Consider the following 21,255-nt stretch of genomic DNA (forward strand, 5'->3'; position numbering starts at 1 on the left):
TTTTGTTTTATACAAAATTCTTCTATTACAAAAACGTTTTCACTAATAGAATACATATATTATTTATATTGATTACACATAAAAAATATATTTACATTTACATTTATGCTTTTGGTAGACGCTTTTATCCAAAGAATGTACACATTTTAATGTACACATTTTACATTCTTATCAGTTCAGTCGTACAATATATATATATATATATATATATATATATATATATATATATATATATATATATATATATATATATATATATATATATATATATTGACTATATGTTCAATCAATGTTTAATATATTAAATTATTAATGCTTAAATATTCATATATTTTATTATTAATATCATGGTAATTTTATATGCCAAAAGTAGGCATGTTTTAGGTGATGTTTACAGTATGTTTTACTACATTAGGTTACATACATCAAATTCAAACTTACACATATTTTTCATAAGTATCTAATATATATACATCGTTAAGTAACATACTTAAAACAGGTACAGCTAAGTGTAAATGGCTCACAATAAAATTATTTTGATTATTCTGTTTCTTCACGTCTCAAACATCACATCTCCTTGGTATCTAAATACCCTTTGAAAAAACTCTAGAGGCATAAATGTTGTAAATGACTCAACAACTGAGGCAGTCGTAATTTTAGAAACATATATATTATTTTTTACACAATATCATGTAAATGGTTGTTTATTACACTCTTTATTTAGATCACCATAGTTCTAATTGTAATCATATAATAATTAATGTTGACAAATTAATTTTCAGTTTAAAATTAAACTCCTTGGTCTGGAAACCATTAACAATAAAATAAAATGTGACTTCCGAGACAAAGGAAAATGTTCACAATCCTGCATTCTTCTTCATACATAAACCAAAAAAAGTGATACAACTAAAAAAAATCTGTTGTCTTCATCTTATTACAGTGAAACCGACATGATGTGATTTTTTTTACAAGCACTCTGTTGCACATATATTGTGGAGGGACTTAATTAAATGCAATGGATCTTTTTCACATACTGTGACGGTTTAACCGTCATCAGCATCACAAATCCTGTAAAGTTTTTTTTATTTTAATTTTTTTATGTATGTACATTTACACTATATATATACTACATATAACACTATACTTAGTAGTATATACCTTTGCATCAAATTACAACAAAAAAAAAGTTAACGCTGCTCTGTGAGGGTGTTTCTACAGCGGCTGTGGGAGTGACAATAATACACATTATAGACATTACACAAACATACACATTATAGATAACTATCATTGCCTTCTTGACCCATTTTGATAGGAGTCTAATCGTCCCGTGCAGTCGCGTGCAGCCCCTCCCCTCTCCACGCGCTGCTACTGACACACACAAGACTACACGCGCACTAAAAACATGGCGGATAAACACTAACCCTCACACTTGAGAAATCACACAAAAACCTTTCCGCGCAAGGTAAACAGTCCCCTTCCTACCGTCCGTAATAATTGCGTAGCAGTTATTACATCACTTTATAACTTTAGTTTCGGAAAATGTAAAGGGAAAACACAAAAAGTGACTCAAGAGAGTTGCTAGAGGTTAGCATTTAGCTAATGCTTGTTGTATATGCATTGGAGGTGTTGCCTTACAAAAACAAAGACCCAAATAAGTAACGTATATTTTACTGTTCGTTTCCTAGGATCGAGGTCAGAATAGCGTAAAGAAATATGCAATATAATATGCATGATGCTACGTAGCATAGCATCATATTTGTTGAGTGTGGTGTTTTGTATGCAGTGTTCTTAAAAGTCTATTGTTTTATAGCGTTTAATGCACATAAATCATCCCTAGAGAGTTTGGCATGATTTTAAATGTACAAAAAAATACAGAATAAGCTTTTGTTCGAGTTGTCGAGCTGGAGGAGTGTAGCGTCCCAGTGAAACGAGGCTGTAGTGGTGCTTGGTTCGTGAACGGATCTTTTAAGTGAACGATTCATTATCTATTTCCATGGATCGACTCAATTTTTCTCCTCTCATGCCTTTCGCAGCACGAATGAATCTTTTTTTAATGAACTGATTCAAAAGACTCGAGTCACGCTGGGATGAATCAAATCCCTGCCGCTACTGCGCGCTGTCATTTATGGAGAGGGAGGGACTGTGTGTTTGGCGCTCAAAGGCGCTCTGCATTTGAACAGAGAACTGGAAAACTGGGAGACAAGGAGCCATCTTTTGAGGTATCTGTACGCATACAGTTAGTTTTTATTGATCTAATATCTGCTTTTAGTCATGAAGGAGCGGTGTACGAACACAGAAATTATCAGATGCGCGCGAGCAGAATAACTAGTATTGACTGAATTTTTTTTGACTGCTAAAAAACTGATGGTTTAACGGGATCTTATCGTTTATAGTATTATTATCTTGTTGTTGTTATTATGTTATTATTCATTTGAATATGAAGGGTTCCATCTCTAACAGCACTGCCCAAACATGTCGCTTGTTGTTTACTATTTCACATTGACCTTTTAGGTCATTGCTGGTTGTTAAGCGTCTGACTCAACGACCCTTTGCGTCAGTCCAGAAAGAAAAATGTTAAAGGGGTCAATCTGTGTAAGAAAAATGTCCTTTTATCTAGTTGTCGTATCCATGTCCATGTTATTGTCCTTTTGGGAATATAGCTGGTTGGCAGTGTTCAGCATTTCGACAATGAGAGACCAGTGACAGCTGACCAGGACAACAATTCAATGCCTGAGAGACAGACAGACAGACAGACAGACAGACATGCCACATCGAACCAAACACAACAGACATTAATGTAAGAAAACAGGTTTAAAATCTCAGTTTTGTGTTTATGTTTCGCAGAGAGGTTGGGAAAAGCTGGATCATGAAGAAACCTGTAACACAGAAAGGTGATACTCTTTTTTGTTCAGTACGTTAATATTTTTGTTTATTAATAAATGAATATTTTGCAGCATTATTTTTGAATAGAAAATATTGGCATTTTAATTAAATGTTACGTTTTTTTAAACGAATTTAAATAAATGCATAAATGTTTAATTCATGTATAAACAGATAAATATAAGTTTATAAATAAATGTAAAATATCACATTATACTTTGTCAGATTGTCACTGACACATTAATATAAACTCAATATAAATGCTACTTCACAAAACCTTATGTCAGCCAGTTTGAAAATTTTACTTTGGTGATATTTAAATGAACACAATTCATAAAACAATGTTTAGTTTGCAAGACATATAAAAACATGATTATTGTAAGATGCACATAAGATGCAGGATTTTTTTTCTATTAACCATCAATACAAATAGTTGTTTTCGTTGTTCTTGACCCATGTAAACTTGTATACAGTCAGTGATCAAATAACAACAAATTCCAAGCAGTATCCCAAATAAATACAATATAATAAAATAATATATACAATATATAAATATAAGATACAAATGAAATATACAGTGCTTTTTCAGTGTTTTTTCAAGTAGGTAAGAAATATTGCAGAAAGTATGTCAAATGTAAAATAACACTGCAAAGTCTTCACTGTATTAATTAAATATAGATTCATCCTTATTAAAGTAACAACATTTGCTCAATCAAGAGCAGTGAAAATGTACTCGTTCAAGTTTTTTCCCTTTTCCTTTCCTTTTGACCTAATTCTCTGATCTAATGTATTGACACGTATGATTTCAATCAATTATTTACGTTAATTTAAGACATAACAGACTGTTTATGAAGATACTCGCCAAGATTTGCATTTTGTCATAATTTCAATAATGAAAGTTATAACTGTTATCAGGGGAGATATTCTGACCTATCTATCAGGCTAAATAAAAAATGTGGTGATTTCTGATTTTGAAGTGTTTTCCTCTCCCAGTAGCTATTGAGTGGAAAGATAGCAGACGGATCAAGCATGCTCGCAGTGGCCGTCCCTCTCGTGTGCCATCACAGTACCAAGGTAGCAAACTCACTACACTTAAATACCTGCTTTGAGTCAGATATCTAAATTGGGGCACATTCAGCATTATAGTGATTCACATCTGAAAGTAGTCTGGGAAGACTTTACAATCCTCTACGGACACACTGAAACTGGATTCGCCATTGGCTAGTACATTTTTGAATTTACTCGCCAGACTTTTTACATGGAATGCAAGAACAATGCAAACTAAAACAAATTTACATAAATATAATATAAATATCAAACACTATTAAAGACAAGTTAACAGTCTGAAATAAAATAAGAACAAATAATCAAACTACAAGCAATAGCACAAATAAACAATTTAAAAAGGATACAAATTAAATAAACAGTGCTTTTCAGGTTTTTCGGTTAGATCTAACAGTAGTTAGATTAGTAGATTAGGTACAGAAATTGAATAATCATAGTCTTCACTCTATGAATGAAATATGGATGAATCCTTATAAAAGTTATTCAGTCAAGAGCATTGAGTGATTTTTATTTATTTATTTTTTTGCAGTGAGTCTTTTTTTTTTGATTAACATTAAAAATACAGACATCAGCAGGAATATTAGGCTGCTGTCACATAATGCACGGATTAGGGATGTGACGGTGAGGATATTTTCCCACCGGTTAATCGACGTAGGACAATTAGCTTTTAAATCGCTAATTTAAAGGCGAAGGTAAAATGCGCGCGTCCGCACTGTCGTTTGAAAGATTAGTACAACGGCGAGCGGGTCGAGTATAAATGCCTCGTCCGTTTGGGGAGTTTCGCGCTCAGGCAGATGCTCGCGCTGCGGAGCCAGGCGAAAGTATAAACAAGGCTTAATGGTGCAGAGCGAACGTTTTCAGTTCATTTCAATGGAGCTCTGTTCTGCTCGCTCTGCGCCTGTGCGCATTTTAGTTTCGCTTTTCAAACTAGCGCCAATTCAGGGGTGGATTGCTTGAATGGTGAGTTCATTAGCCTATTATTCTTAATGAAAAACGCAACAACAAAACAGTACAATGACAAATTCGTCATTCATATCATAATCATTAATCATTCAGGTTTAGATTATATCTCACTGTAAACCTTTATGTTGGTAGTTATGGAATGGTAGACACTAAAGACAAAAGCCTCTCAATCACACTGCAATGCCTTAGTGCTCAGATCCGATTTTTTTTTGTTTGGCTGTTAACATAATTTTTTTTTAGTGTGAATAGCACAAACCACATGGAATCTGATCTTTTCAATTCCGATTTGGGCCACTTCCATATGTGTTACTAAATCCGAGACAGGTCAGATGTTTTGCAATGTGACCTCATTATGAACAGTCATATTGGAATTCATGCGACTTTTACACCACTCTAGATTCATCACAATTCTGCGTTAATGGGAGTCAGATTTTACAGAAGTTCCAGATAAACCGAAGTTATCAAGACAGTTGTGAAAGGTACTCAGGAAGGATGGTGATGTCTCAGAACTCATAAGTATTACAGTGACAGCTCTACAAACAAAACATGAGGGCTCGTATCATAAATGTTTAAAAACTCTGCTCTTTTTTCGCATCCTCGTCTTTGTTTTTTATATTGCCTGTGCATAACTTTGCTGGCTTCCACGGCAGATAACACAATAAATAGTTGGTAATCGCTTACTTTAATGCCCTTTGTGTTTACTTGCGTATGACAGCATACTGCGTTACATATTTTTTATCATTCTTTTGTGCATCCAGGTCACTCCAGGACCATGATCTGCTCACACTAGAATCTGATATTGGCCTCATTTAAAACAAAAATGTGAATGGTAAAAAAAAAGGAAAAAAGATCAGATCTGAGCAGTAAATTGGAATTGAGCACTAAGGCTTGCAGTGTGAACGTAGCCCCAAGAGTTGTTTGATGTTGACATGTTTACCTCTACTTTTAAGGGCATTTCAGTTGGGAGAAGTACCTGAAAGAGACAGGAGCAGTCGCTGCTCCTCCTCACTGCTTCAGACAAGTGAGTCTTTTCATGCACACATGCAACTGTGGAACACTTCATTATTATGGGCCAATTTTAAATGTCATACTACCACATTAAGATAAAAAGATGACCCCTATTCTCAGAGCACGACCCCTCCAGTGAATGAGTTTAAGGCTGGCATGAAGCTGGAAGCTCAGGATCCTAGAAACACTACATCGACCTGCATTGCTACAGTGGTGGGCCTGACGGGTTCTCGCCTCCGCCTGCGACTGGATGGTAGTGACAACAAGAATGATTTCTGGCGCTTGGTGGACTCTGCAGAAATCCAGCCCATTGGCAATTGCGAGAAAAACGGAGGCATGCTGCAGCCGCCACTAGGTCTCTAGAATCTCACAAATTTAAAACCTTGATTCTATTCACAGTGAAATCTGCTTGTTAAGACTACGTCATTAAGACGTAACAAATACTGTGTCCGGGTCCAAACCTCCACTCCATTTCAAGTGAGAATACTATCACAACGGCCATTTATGAGCAATATTTATGTATAGCTCTTTAAAGGTGCCCTAGAATGTGTTGAAATAATATTTGAATTTTGTCTCTGATATCTACATAGAGGGTATGTGGCTTATTTAAGGGCATTTAAAATGTTAAAATGGTTTTACAGGTCCATTTTCAACTCTAGAAATTGGCCCTAGAATGAAATGGTCTGTTTTTACCTTATTTGGAAGGGTCATGAATAGTAATGAGGAGTTCTGCTCTGATTGGCTGTTTCACTTCACACACTCTGAAATACAAGCGTGCAAAATAATCACACGTCAGTTTTCAAAAATTAAAACATTTTAACAAATGGACTAACGTTAGATGCCTTGTCAAATAAATAGCTTCAACTTATGTGTTGGAGAATGTGACGTTAGCTAGAAGGATCGAGTGAGCTAACATTATCTGCGAGCAACTAAACTAACGTAGTTAGCCCCTGACGTGTTGTTGATAATAATAATAATAATAATAATTCATTACATTTATATAGCGCTTTTCTAGGCACTCAAAGCGCTTCACATGGAAGGGGGAATCTCCTCAACCACCACCAATGTGCAGCATCCACTTGGATGATGCGACGGCAGCCATAGTGCGCCAGAACGCCCACCACACACCAGCTTACTGGTGGAGAGGAGACCGAGTGATGAAGCCAATCAGTGTATATATATATGGGGATGATTAGGAGGCCATGATGGACAGAGGCCACTGGGCAAATTTGGCCAGGATGCCGGGGTTACACCCCTACTCTTTCGAAAGACATCCTGGGATTTTTAATGACCACAGAGAGTCAGGACCTCGGTTTAACGTCTCATCCGAAGGACGGTGCTCTTTGATAGTATAGTGTCCCCGTCACTATACTGGGGTGTTAGGACCCACACAGACCACAGGGTGAGCGCCCCTTGCTGGCCTCACTAACACCTCTTCCAGCAGCAACCTGGTTTTCTCAGAAGGTCTCCCATCCAGGTACTAACCAGGCTCAGCCCTGCTTAGCTTCAGTGGGCAACCAGTCTTGGGCTACAGGGTGATATGGCTGCTGGCTACTATTGATGAAATAGACGAAAGTAAAATTATTTGACAAAAGGGAATTTACATATGAATCTACAGTATTATTGTGTAGATTTATATGACAACACAGGCAAGAAATATTAACCTCATCGTGAATACTTTGTCATACTATTTAGTTATGTATGCTCGTTACTTGGAGTTTGCTATTGTTACTGTAACGTTACTAGGATCTTGCGCTGGATCTAGATAACACAGTGTAAATTATCGATAATAAAATCACTAGTTTACCACTTGCGGGAATATAGTTGGAATTCCCCCCTTCTTCAGTATGAGACGCTGAGAGAAGCCTGCTTGATATTGTCCCAGGTTAGAAAATAAGTCCGTGGTGAAATGGGCAGAGCAAACCCGATTATAGATAAACATCAACCACGCCTGTTGACATTTCTTTTCTGTGGGAAGGGTATGAAAAGTCCTCACATCCCCTGCACAGCCTGGAACATAACATTTGTTTCCATGATCTGCCATTTTCCCTATGATCCTCGCTTGTCTCTTCACCTGGAAAACTTCAGATGATTCTGCTGCGCAGTTCTGCCTGGCATTGAACATGGGCTGGCATTTAAATTTTTGGAGGCGTACATATTAATGATCCCGACTGTTGCGTCACAGTCGGTGTTATGTGGAGATTCGCCTATTTTTCAGGGGTGTTTTTCAAAAACGAGATTTAAATAAGAAGGAGAAAACAATGGTGTTTGAGACTCACTGTATGTCATGTCCATGTACTGAACTCTTGTTATTTAACTATGCCAAGATAAATTCAATTTCAAATTCTAGGGCACCTTTAAAACTCACAATGTACACTACAGTCTCTGGACAATATTTGAACAATTCTGAAAAGATGCATCACTGTTTGGCCAATGGAAATTTGGGTATGGAGATAAAGGTTAGGATCATGACGTTTCTGTAGTATTACAGCACACCGTTTACTTTGGTTTCTGATAGAGCGCTTGGACCCGGAAACGGTGACGTGTGACGTCAGAAGTAACAAGCGGATAGATTTTTTAAAAAAAATCATTCAAGTGAAGATAGGTAATTTTACCCCATTAGCACCATCTTTTGAGTTAAGCTAAAGCACACTACTTTACATGATTTTGATAATGCCAAAGAGAAAATTAAACAGAGCACAATAAGACTGTCAAAGTGCTGTCTCGTCTTGCAACACAAGTAATCAGCAACTTCCTTGCCTTCATAAAAATGTGTTTTGATCAATTTGGAGTGATATTTGACTCTAAATGTTCTGTGTTCTCTAGGGTTTCGTCTGAACGCATCATCATGGCCCATGTTCTTATTAAAAACACTCAATGGAGCAGAAATGGCCCCAGCCCGAATCTTTCACAAGGTATCTGTTCCAAACATACAAACACACACAATAGGTTCAAAGTCAAGTTCATTGTTTTTGTTCAGATATTATTTTTAAATGTTCTGGTTATTTGATGCTAAAAGAAGCAAAGAGAATACGTTTGCCTTTCACATTTTTTGTCTGAAATGTTTCTCTTTCACTCATATTTCCCTGGATCTCTTTGGCCCTCCAGCAAGAGCCACCTGCCCCAGAGCGGAACTGTTTTGAGGTGGGGATGAAGCTGGAGGCGGTGGACAGGAAGAATCCTCACTTCATCTGTCCCGCCACAGTGGGCGCGCTGCGGGGTGTGGAGGTGCTGGTCACCTTTGACGGCTGGCGGGGCGCTTTTGATTACTACTGCCGCTACGATTCCAGAGACATCTTCCCCGTCAACTGGTGCACGCTCACTGGAGACAACCTGCAGCCGCCAGGCACTAAAGGTATGGATCACTTAGTACGAATTCAGGCTCTAGTATTCTGACAAGTGTTTGCATTCGCATTCATGCACAGAGAAGGATGGAATTAAGATGTTGAGGAACAAAAGACTTCATTTAAAGAGGCCAGTGCTAAATACACTCTGACAACTGTGAGAGTATTACCTGTGGTTTTAGAGATTGAATTAGGGATATAATGGAAAAGCACATTTATGCAATTTACACTACCATTCTAAACTTTTTGGGGTCCGTTTTTTTATAATAAAAATATGTAATACTTTTATTCAGCAAGGATGCATTACAATGATCAAAAGTCACTGTAAAACTTTTTACATTCTACATATTCTATTTCAATTAAATTTCGTTTTTTTTTTTTTACTTTCTATTAATCAAAGTATACTAAAATAAAATGTATCACAAAAGTTTCCATAAAAACATTAAGCAGCACAACTGTTTCAACATTGATAATAATAAGAAATGTTTCTTGAGCACTAATCAGCATATTAGCATGATTTCTGGAGCATCAAGTGACACTGAAGAGTGGAGTAATCTTTATTTCTGCCATCACAGAAATAAATTATATTTTAAAATATATTAAAATATGAATTGTAAAAATATATGTAACAATATTATGGCAAAAGTGTAAAAAACTTTTACAGTCTTACCTATGAGTTTGGGACTCGTACCTATTGTTGTCTTGTAAATGAGAGGGAGTTGAATCAGTGACATATTGGAAAATAACTATGCAATTTACATTATGTACAATTATGTTTGTAGCTAAGTCTACATTAAAATTGTCTGAATTATGAATTAAAAATTTTGGGTGACGTGTTCCTTTAAGCAATAAAGGCTTGAGAGAGAGAAAATCAGAGAGAACTTGAGAGTTTTGGTTTACAAGAGGTTGGCATCCACCCAGCTGGAACGGCTGCAAACCCTGTGCCCAATAGCTGGCCTCGCATTGAAGAGCTGGTGTGACTGTTTGAGTGGGATGAGCGAAGAGGGTTAAAGAGACAACGCAAGGCCAGTGAGTTTAGCAGAGGAGGAAAAACCTTGTCAGGCCTCTAAATTCAAACTAAACTTCACAGCTATTCCTGGTAAGCAAGTTGTTATGGTGTTTTATTTGTAAATGTCTTTATACTTGAAGGAAACTTGGAAAATGTGTAAACCTATCAGTCTGGGATAGAGCCAAAACAAACTCCACCGTTTTTGTGTATAAATGACTTTCAGGGTTAACAGTACTAGAAAGATGGTCGTCGTGTCGCTATGAGCAGACTTTAAAGCTTTAGAGAGAAGATCGAAACTAAAGGGCAGGAAGGAAGTGAATTGACTGAGAGAACAAGATGCCACAAATTGACACACTGCAAGATCAAGAGCAGACCCTAGTTCTGTGAGGTTGTGTAGTCTTCATTTCCCTGAGTTGGATGAGTGCAAACTGCAATCATGGCCTCACTAACAGGTCTGTAAAGCTCTGAAGTGTTTGTGTGCGTTTGCTCTCTTTTAGTTGAATTTGATCATTTGATTCTTCTGGTGTTTTTTGTGTGTTTTTCCCCACTCAATTTAAGTCTGATAAATCTTTAATGCGTGTAAAGTTTATAGACTTTTCAATCAGTTTTGCTTTTTTGGTTTTCAAGAATCTTAATTCACATGTTTGAATCTTTCTCTCATCATATTTCTTGAAATCTCTCTCCCTTCCTCCTTTCATGTTGTGCACTCTCTCGCATTTGTTTTCGTCTATGTAGCACTTCAGAGGCCACCAGCACCAAAAATGTGTAACACAACTCGTTTCTTTGTTAAAATGGCTCAAAGAAAAATGGGTCAGCTCTGCACACAAAGCCTGTCTCTCTTCATCTTCTGCCTATGTTTGTTGCTGCACGATGTGTTGTATTATCCAGTATGATCAGCATTTTCTTTTTCTCTTTTCTTTTCTTCCTTTTCTTTATTTTTTGCAGTTGGGTTACCGAAGACGCTAGGTGCACTTGGTGCCCTACCAGATGGTGGCATAGAGGGGACAGGCATGGCTCCTACGCCAGGCCGACCCCCACCCCAAAAGAAACGTAAGCCTGGCCGCAAGAAAACCAAACTATCCGGGCCCTGGGGTCAGAAAGGAACACTTGGTTCCCAGACAAGTCAGCTTGGAAAGGAACTGGAATCTATTAAAATCCCCAAAAAACGAGGCCCCAAACCAGGAAGCAAGGTATAAAAGTATTTATAAAAGAGTCATCATGATATGAAAAGTAGTCAAAAGTAAAGGTCTGTGAGATTGACAAAAAATATATCTAGATATCTTCTGGGATTTTGTCGATAACGATAATTAGACTATGTTTTGCTGAGTGTGTTATTGTTCTATTACCTTGGCAGGTTTAGGACTGCCATGGACAGCTGACTCCCAAAGCTTTTGATATTCTCTTATATTCTGTCCGGTGGACAATTCGCAACCGTGACAGAAATTAAATTTTCCTTTATCTTGTTTGCACATGATGTCACGTCACTGCGTTGCTGTGGCACAAAATGCAGATGGAGGGCAGGAAGCTATTTTTTAACATGGAAGCACTACCATAAACTCAAAATGCCTTTTTGCCTCAAAATGTTTTGCGTCGTTTATGGCCTTTAGTGGCGTTTTGCGTCTGCTTATACTGAAATTAACATGGATTACCTTTTTTGTTTTTGCACACAATGCTTGCTGTAAGTTTAAAAGGCCAATAATTTACATTTTGCAGAAGCTTTTATCCAAAGCTACTTACATTGCGTTTCAGGGTACACATTTAAATTCTTAGCAGTTCTTGCTTTCCCTGGAAATCAAACCCATGTCCTTGGCGTTGCAAGTGCCAACGCTCTACTGTTTGAGCTACAGGAAAGCTTTTAATTGATTGTGCTTTATGCGAATGAGATGCAAATTTAGATTAAAGGATTGAGTTGGTAATATTATTACAGTTTTCAGTGTATGGAATTGCTAGCAAAATATTTTAAATGAAAGTTTGAATATGTTGTATTTTTACGTTGTCTTCTAGCTAAGCTGGGCCAAAAGGACAGCGTGGCTTGAAGGAGCGATTGGAGGACCTGGTAGACCTATCAGCAAACCCAGAGGCAAACTGCCAGCCAGCTGGGCCCAGAAAGTGCAGCAGAACCCAACAGAACCCATCAAGATTCCAAAAAAGAGAGGCCCCAAACCTGGCAGCAAGGTGCGACTTAGTCTGCTAACGAATCGAAAACTATAAGGCAATGTTATTTATGCAGATTTCTCCTGACTGTGCTTATTTCTTTGTATACAGAGAAAGCCCCGATTGGTACCCAATCCTATGCCCACCTCCCCAAGCAGTAGCACTCCAGAGCCCGACACCAGCTCAGTTCCACTGGACCACGCCACCATTCCCAGCGCCGCCCTACAGGCCCCTACAGGTACCGCAAGTGTCTTAAATATTTGAAAGTTTACCGTGGTAAAGAAGTTTTCAGTCCTTGTTGCATACTGTCTTTCCTAACAACTTCCTTGTGTCTCAGTATGTGTGTACTTGAATAAGTATGGAAAAGTAGGTCCCCATCTGGATGCACGGCGTATCCAGTCCCTGCCAGATCACTTTGGGCCTGGCCGAGCTTCATCTGTGCTGCAGCAGTGTGTTCAGGCCTGTGTTGACTGTGCACATAACGAGAGCATAGTCTTCTCCTGCCTCAAACCAGGTCATGGAGGAGAGCTCATATCAGGTAAGCACAGACCCACAAAGCTAATAGAAATTAACTAAGAGCCTCTAAAGTCCTATTTTGACTTCTTGTTAGGGCAGAATGTTTCTAATTTAGAATTTTCTGATAAAAATTGTGATTGCAATTTAAAATGCAATAAAATAAAGCTCCTGGTTTGCTGCACAATTTGTGATTATATATGAATGTGACAATAATAGCAATATTTTATGATTTATATTGTTACTAAATAAAATAGTAAACAAAATAATAAATATGTTTTATTTTACAGTACTAATATTTATGGGTTCTTAATTTCTTAATTTTCAAATGTTAAACCATCAAGCTTTATTTTGGGGTAAAACTGTAGCTTCGCATCACAATTTGTTAAATATGGTTGACGCATGTTGCTTTCCCAAAATCACATTATAAAAAAAAAAAAAAAATCCGAGCACATGCAGGAGCAGCATTTACTGTGAACCAAGCCCCACTGAAAAAACCCCACAGTGCTGCACTTCACTCTGAAACATGCAGTACATATTTATCTAATAAAATCGCAGCATTTGCATTTGATAAGCACACTAAGCCATATTGCGATTTCAGTTTTATTTAAATCAATCTTGCAGCCAAACTAAAGTTAAGAGATCATAGACTAATAATAACCACAGAATTTTGCCCATTTGACTCTTACAGCCTACTTTGAGCAGCAGCACCACACTCTAACACTGCCGGCAGTGAACAGTGTGACGTATCTGCTGCGCTTCCTGGAGAAACTCTGTCACAACCTGCACTGCGACCCATTGTTCGGCAATCAGCCCGTCCCTCTGGGAGGAGTTCACTATGACAGCCGGACATACACTGGTCAGCGCTCATGCGTGCAAACATTACCATCTTTGTGCCTTTTTGATCTTACAGTTGTGTAGACTTAAAAAGAGGGCCTTGTATATGTTGTAGAGAGGAGAAACTTTGCAGAAAGTCTGAGTTCTGGACCTGGTCGAGGCACTAAGAGATTCCTTCAGCATGACGCCTACCATAGCAATCCTGTACCGCACAAAATAGCTAAAAACCACCGTATCTCCTCAGAAGGTATTTCACACTGTTCCACTGCTAAAACAGCATTTGCAGTTTTTCTCCATCGCTTTGGAACATTTCCAACCTTTCTTAACATTCTCTAAACTCAAAGTGCAATTGTCACAACTGTTTGCTGGAACATCAGAACTCTATTGCATGTCTATAAAATGTAGTAAAACTCACCCAAAACATTTAATTAATTTATCAAAACCTAGTTATTGTCAAGAAATTGGCATATGCCACCAAAATAAAAAGTGTTTTTCTCATCACGTGAGCCACACTGGTGTTTAGTTTTTCAGTCGGCACACTGACTGCTTTCTATATACTACACAAGAATATCTGTTTTGTCTTGCTCTTGTGTATCACACTGAGCTTTCTAGATACAGATTTCAACAGTAGATAAAACTTTACAGGGAAAAGTCAATATTGTAGTACAAAAAAAGAAAAGGAACATTTTTAGATACGTATTTATACAGTGCATTTATTTTTGTTAAAATGTGTTAAATGTAAACACGTAAACTTAGTTGTATGCACACTTATGTCTTGTCCTAACACCACCACCACCATACATTCTTACATACTCTTCCACAACAAGCAACTGTGAATTTTTCAGTTTACATGTAACACATTTCTACAAAAATAAATGTACTGTATTTATACAGTACTGCTGTAGCTGCTGCGGTTTAGGGTTGTGACATTCCTCCCATGTTCAAAAATGGTAGTGATTGTGCTGGGCAAACTCCATATATATGATTCCAAACTTGATTGCATGTGATTTCCCGTTTCATTAAAATGGCTGGCCATTTGCCAATTTAACAGATATTACAAACATTCCATGTCAGATATTTATGGAATATACTTGCATGTCTGACAGATTTTGATAATTGAATTGATAATATTGTCTCACACGATGAAAGAATCTTTAGAAGTTGAAGAGTTTGACAATTTTACTGAGAATCAACTCATCAGTTGCAAATTGTAGACAATCATACTTACTCTTTTGCGAACACGTGCCAAAACATGCCATTTGCTTAAATCAATAAGAAGTTCAAATCTGATGTGAACAAGAAACCAATTGTTCAGAGATCTGAACTTATTTTTTGAGAGAAAAAAATTCTGATTTGAGAATTGATCCAAAGCGACCAAGAAAAACTGTATCAGTAAACTCTGTGTTATGGCCTTTTCTAAGTGTTAAATGGTGTGTGCTTGTGCATTTTTGCGCTTGATCAGAACCCTTCCTGATAGAGAATGGGGTTGGCGGCTCGGAGGTCTTGGAGAAAACACATCTGTCTCCCGGACATGGCTTGTCAGTGCGTCCCCTCTCTCAGAATAGCAGCTCACCGGGGAAACTACATCGTCTGGGCTCAACAGGTACACAAACTAGCCCACCGTTGAAGATCATTTGCATGGACTTCAAATCTAATTTAAACCCGGAAAGTTATATTTCTGCACTATTTCTAGGTTACTAATCAAATGTAAGCAGATTTGTGACGTTGACTCCTCTGTACAAAAAGTCTGACTTTCTGGATGGTTTACGTAGACTTGTGTAGAGTGCTGCTGTTAGCAAAAACAGGACAAGTATTAATATTTCAATCCAGTCGTGGTTTCAGACTTTTGGACCCCACTGTAAACCTTATTCGGGAATGCAATTATGTGAGCAAATTATGGACTTCAAAATCTCAGAAGATCTTGATTTTTCACTGATTTGTCTTCTGACTGCTTCCCAGGTTCCGACCGCTTTCTGAGCTCGAGAGAAAGCCCGCGACCCAGTGGACAGGACCCCAACCTGTGGACGGTGGAGGACGTCATGCAGTTCATCAGAGACATCGACCCTCAGCTCGGACCACACGCAGACCTCTTCCGCAAACATGTAAGTGAAGAAAGTCTTGAATTCAGTTTGATCAAATTCAAGGTCATCAAACGTCCTAAATTTCTTAAAGTCCCTGTAAAGTCAAAATTTTGTTTGTGTTCTGAGTTTGTCACACCACAGAAAAATGTGTTATTAGCCACCCTGCCAAATTTGAATGATAAAAAAAGCCAGCAAGTACATAAAATAAGCTATCAAAATCTTGAAAAAATGAGCAGTATTCTCTGCTCTCAAACGCTGGGGGCGTGTCCGCTGGCTGTGCTGAAACCACACCCACTCGCGGGAAAGCTGCCGTCGCCACACTCAACTCTACAGCCGAAATGGATGCTCGCACGGTGGGCACGCACTGCCGATGATGGCACCAGTTGTCGGCGCGACGGGAGGATGAATGCCGAGGCGGAAGATAGTCGGTTCGGCCCCATTCACCAGTAACAGCGGATTATCAGTGAATGTCTCAGTTGTCTCCGACGAAAGTTTATAAAACTATCCTGTGTAAAATGATCACTTACAGAGGCGGGTTTTGGCAGTGATCCTCAGCTCTCCATCAAGGTTGGCTCTTCACAAAATGAATCCACTTCTTCTTGATGTAATCATTTTTGGGAAATTTAAATAAGGACACCGATCTGTTTTGTATGTGATCCGGTGATCGCATCCAGGTAGTAGCCTACGCATTTCCGTGTCGAAGGCATAGCTAGCTAGAAAACTGTAGGCTGCTGTAGTATCTAATAGTACTGACCGTAACTCACGATTGAGCACCAAAACTGATGTGAATGTGCTCTATATTGTTAGGGGAGCGGACAGCCTCAATGGCCTCAGTGCGTCATCAAGTAGGGGCGTGTCCAGGAGCTCAGGGGCTCCAGTGCGTCATCGAGCCCCGTTTTAGCCCTGCCCAAAAAATCCGGAAAATTAGCAATGGTGAAAAACTGTTTAACGGTCTAACTCCACAATTCAGTACTTCACAGTTCACAGTCTTTGTAATATGTTTTAGCAATACATTTCTAACATTTATAATGTGTTTAGAATTTTTTTTTAAAATTGGCTTTACAGGGACTTTAAGCGGTATATCACGTCTTTATAATTTTAAGAGGTCTTACATTTTGGGACAGAAAACCAAAAATCCCTGTACAGCCTAATGTGATTTCTTAAACTTCAAAAGGCGATCATTTATTTTAAAGTAATTTGACCGCCGCACATTCAAAGTCAAAATGCTGTGCTTTTGCGTGTCCGGAGCAGTTTGCAATCAATGAATACCACATATTTAGGCCAAGCGATTGCTTATGATTAGGGATGCACAATATATCAGACACCATATTAGTATCTGTCGATATATGTTCATTTTTAATGTTATCTTCCGATAAGAAAATTTGCCCGATATATTAAAGCTGATAAATAATGTATTATTTCCTTCAGCTGAGACACTACAGATAGCTTTGAATAGCTTGAAAAGGAAAATACAGTTAAGTGCCACATGTGCAGCACAAGTCTGTATATAGGTTACATCAAATTATAATGAGAACACTAGTGTAAAAGAATGTTTTGAATTCTTTGTGTGTCCGTGTTTTAGCGCGTTGTTAAGGGCACAGTTTACTGGCACAAATAGACATTTATAACTATGATTGGGACTTTCATATTACATAACATTATAAAGAGAACAGTATTGTATAAAACGTTGTGAATTCTTTGGGTTTAGTTGCCGTGTTTCAGGGCGTTGTTACAGGAAGAGTGCATCCACAACAGGAGTTACACATTCTGACTAGCACATAACTTAGTTTAAGTTAACTTGTGCATTTGTGTCGTTTTGTGCAGATATAAGTTGTGATATTATGTTTATGTTGTATAAATAGGATTATTCTCATATATGATGCGTTTCGTTGAGTTAATTAACCCTCAAACAGAGCGCTTCAGTTTACCGTTGTTCATTCAGCTCTTCAGCGCACAGCTCAAACAGCAATGATGTTATTTGAAAAAGTACTATTCATTTTAGATGTTTCTTTTTCAAAAACATGAATGCATTTTTAATACTAATAACTAGCACTTTTATTTGCTCGTATTATTTTCATAAACAATATGGTTTAATTAAAATAATTTCATTATTGTCCGTGCGGAGGCTGTATAGAATATGAACGATATTCTGTCTTTTTGTTTGTGCAATAAAATGCTAAACATTGTCTTGTCTGGTGATACTCTTCTGTTACAGGAAATTGATGGCAAAGCTCTCCTCCTCCTCCGCAGTGACGTCATGATGAAATACATGGGGCTGAAGTTGGGTCCCGCTCTTAAACTCACCTTCCACATTGACAGACTGAAACAGGGTCGTTGACCTTAATGGCACTTGATTGGGTTTCTCTCTGATCCTCAACCCTTTACCCCTTCCAAGCACATTTCAAGATGCACTGCATGCTGGGTTCCTTACGCCCCCCAGTACTGTTGCAGGTGTGGGCAAGCTTTCGAGCTCCGCCCATCTCTTTTCCCTCCCCTTTGTTCGATACTCCCTTTCTCCTGGTTTAAATACATTCTGTTATTAATTATAGCACTGTCATGGCCGTTTTTATGACGGATATCCTCACGGTTGTTCTCACGTTACATTCGCGGTTGTTTTTGTTCCCGTTCCGGAACATTTCACATGTTTAGACTTGACTGAAGCAGTGAAGTGGACAGTATACAGGCCATTTTTAGGCCTTGATTTTTATGATATACGTTTAATTGTATATTTTTTTCACCCTACATCAATTAGGGTGTTTTGTATGGGTTTTTTATACAAGACTGATTTTCTTCAATTAACTCCAGATAAACACTAGATCCCCCATCATGCCAGGGATCCGTCCGGACTGACACCTCAGAGACCATTACTGAACCTCCATACTTTATACATAGCAGATTTAGGAATTAAGATGCGGTCACACTAGACTTTTGAGCATGTCAAATTACTTCAGAACAAATATGGGCAACATTAAATGATGTCACTCTCTATGTCATCTGTTTGAATCAATTGTAAATGACAAATAACAAAACATTAAAATTGTTATATTATCTAGTCCACTTTGCGGGAACCCTGCAAGCAGTACAGCTTTGAAGTCTCTATTCTTTCCATTGCATTGAGCCAAAAGGTCAATCTGTGACATTTAGATACGTTAGTTAAATGTGTTTTTGCTATACCAATTGTCAGTTCAAAACAAAGCGCAAGAGTTCTTAATATATACTTGCATTCACGCGTTCAGATGCGTATGAAAGGAAGTCTAGTGTGACTGGACCTTTACTGCTATTATACACTCTGCCTGTATTTTATATTGTGTTGATGTTTACATTGTCATTCTTGTTTGTACTTTTTATACAATATGGTAGAGTGCATATGTTGACAGCGGTATTCTCCGTAAGTTCAAATAAAAATACGGAGCTTTTCCTCAGTTTCTTTTGTCTTTTTTGCCTCAGATCTCAGAGTAATGATGTGTGGTTAGTTTCTATGGAGTACATACTATGTTTATATTATATGTTGTGGGACACTGTACAAATTAATTCTATGACACTTGTATACTTAACCTAAAAGGAACTTTGCATGAAAAGTAGCTAGTTCACACATTGCATATCTTAACCCATTGGAAAGTAGAAAAGCGGCTTTATTAGGACCTTACACTTGTTCAAAAAGAGCAAAAACTTAATTGTTTAAGAGTTTGTTGAAAGTGTTGTGTACTACTGTATATGTGTATGATGCTGGTTCACAACCTTTATCAACCACAGGGGGGCAGAACAGCCCTTTTCTGTTTCTGTTGTTCTATTTTTAAGCATTCTGGCTGAAGAGCATATACCAGTCTCCAAATGGTACAATTTTAGGAGGATACTATTTATGTTCTTAAACAGTCTTAAAGAGATTTATTATAAAATATACAATAATTTGTTTCACCCATGTGAACGTCATGTTTGGTTAGTAAAGTTATAATATAGCAAACCAAAATTAAAGCAACAGTTGTCAAGAATTACTCCATTTCTGTGTACCACAGCACATAGTGAAAGTGCTTGTGGCGGTTTTCACTGACAGACATCGGTGCACTATACGTGCCGAGTGGAGGGGATGTCACATACTGTAAATCTTACCACATTATCAAAAAAACAGGAAGGCGCCTTTCAGAGTGCAACAAGTTGACCAAATACCTCAGTTAGAGTCAGTATGTGTGCTACAATACATGAATACAGTGCGAATAACAGAGTCATGTGACTTACAAATCCCTCTAGTTTGTAGTGTGGAAACCCCCTCTCTATCATACTGGCTGTGCCAACATGCTATAGAAACATTTTGGAGTTTCAGTGTGCTGTCTGCGTGATTACAACTGGTCCAGACTTTAGTCAGACCTAATGTGTTTGCATCATATCTTCAAAACTCTGTGTACTTTGATTAAATGTGCTGGAGTGTTCTGTACCCTCCAAAAAAAAACCTGGTTTTACTCAGGCTGTGCTATCTAGATGTCATTAAGGTCTTATTTCAATGAATATATTATGGAGAAATGGAGTTTAACTGTAAGCAAACACCCACCTTGCCATTAATCATTAAGTGTTTTACATAGTCTACTTTCAAAACTGATTTCTTATATCATCAAATATCTTAAAAAATATATATATATATTCCATGTTCATGACTCTCTGATACTAGCATGTTGCTAACTGCAACATTCTATTAAGCAATACAAAATTTACTGAAATATTAATTTAAATTTAATTTGTTATCAGTACTAAATGAATTGTAATCTACATTTCTCTCACCTCATCCACCATTTCACTGCATTCTGGGATTGCTTTCTTTGTGAAGGATCCATGTGAGATATCTTGGGAAGCAGCATAATTAGCCTTTGTGTCTAGAATGCTTTAAAGTCCACCTTACTAGGTTTTGGAACAGATCAATGTTTAAATGTGAAAAGGGTGTGATTTCTATGCCATTCACGCCCCATAACAGAATTGCTAAATAAAAGACTTTTTCCAAACAGTTTCCTGAACACTCCCCATTCTTCATTGGTCGGACAAAACAGGTAGCCCTACCCCAAACTCACACCATTGGTTGAGCCACTGTTGCTATGTTGGGCTGGTCAGAGAATTTCCATTTAATTTCGACTTCAGTAACCAAACAATTGCACTTTGTGCAATAAATTCTTGTAGCTATACTTTGGAAATGGTATGAATTGTAATGTTTATCCCATAGACTTCCATTGAAAGTGCTTGACTTCACTGCAAATGTGTGTTTTTTTTATCAAATCGACAGACAAGTCGAAATTCTTTTCTGTGGCCTCTTAATTTGTATTGAACCCAATACATTCCTTGAAAATCTCATATCAACTCCACAAAGGACCGTCAAGATGTGTCAAGAAACATGTAAATTCAAACTGATTTTCAGTGTTTG

General features: G+C 37.8%; 1 protein-coding gene across 6 annotated transcripts; it reads left to right on the plus strand.

Annotated features, from left to right (window-relative positions):
- The first annotated feature begins 1,353 nt into the window (after positions 1-1,353).
- Positions 1,354-19,276, plus strand: LOC130104360 (polycomb protein SCMH1). Of its 6 annotated transcripts, none has more exons than XM_056270834.1 (16): positions 1,354-1,462; positions 2,845-2,891; positions 3,874-3,954; positions 5,859-5,929; positions 6,037-6,271; positions 8,743-8,831; positions 9,025-9,271; positions 11,215-11,459; positions 12,274-12,444; positions 12,535-12,661; positions 12,761-12,961; positions 13,628-13,795; positions 13,889-14,020; positions 15,236-15,376; positions 15,733-15,875; positions 18,070-19,276. In XM_056270834.1, exons 2-16 carry the CDS (start codon positions 2,867-2,869, stop codon positions 18,190-18,192), a joined length of 2,199 nt encoding a protein of 732 aa, XP_056126809.1. In that variant the 5' UTR covers positions 1,354-1,462; positions 2,845-2,866; the 3' UTR covers positions 18,193-19,276. The 6 variants fall into 6 exon arrangements, with proteins under 6 accessions (XP_056126809.1, XP_056126811.1, XP_056126814.1 ...); XM_056270836.1 differs by having other exon boundaries at positions 1,361-1,462; positions 3,877-3,954; XM_056270835.1 differs by lacking the exon at positions 1,354-1,462 and adding an exon at positions 2,104-2,219.
- The last annotated feature ends 1,979 nt before the right edge of the window (positions 19,277-21,255 follow it).

This window comes from Rhinichthys klamathensis, unplaced genomic scaffold, assembly GCF_029890125.1.
Source record: "Rhinichthys klamathensis goyatoka isolate OS25496 unplaced genomic scaffold, OSU_Roscu_1.1 h1tg000309l_1, whole genome shotgun sequence".
Classification (NCBI taxonomy): Eukaryota; Metazoa; Chordata; class Actinopteri; order Cypriniformes; family Leuciscidae; genus Rhinichthys; species Rhinichthys klamathensis.

What these genes read in the sequence shown, in the direction of transcription:
- LOC130104360 (XM_056270834.1), top strand. Translation starts at nt 2,867, where the DNA reads ATGAAGAAACCTGTAACACAGAAAG. An exon ending in GAAACCTGTAACACAGAAAG is followed by an intron (nt 2,892 to 3,873) that starts GTGATACTCTTT and finishes TTCCTCTCCCAG; the next exon opens with TAGCTATTGAGTGGAAAGAT. An exon ending in TGACAGCCGGACATACACTG is followed by an intron (nt 13,796 to 13,888) that starts GTCAGCGCTCAT and finishes TATATGTTGTAG; the next exon opens with AGAGGAGAAACTTTGCAGAA.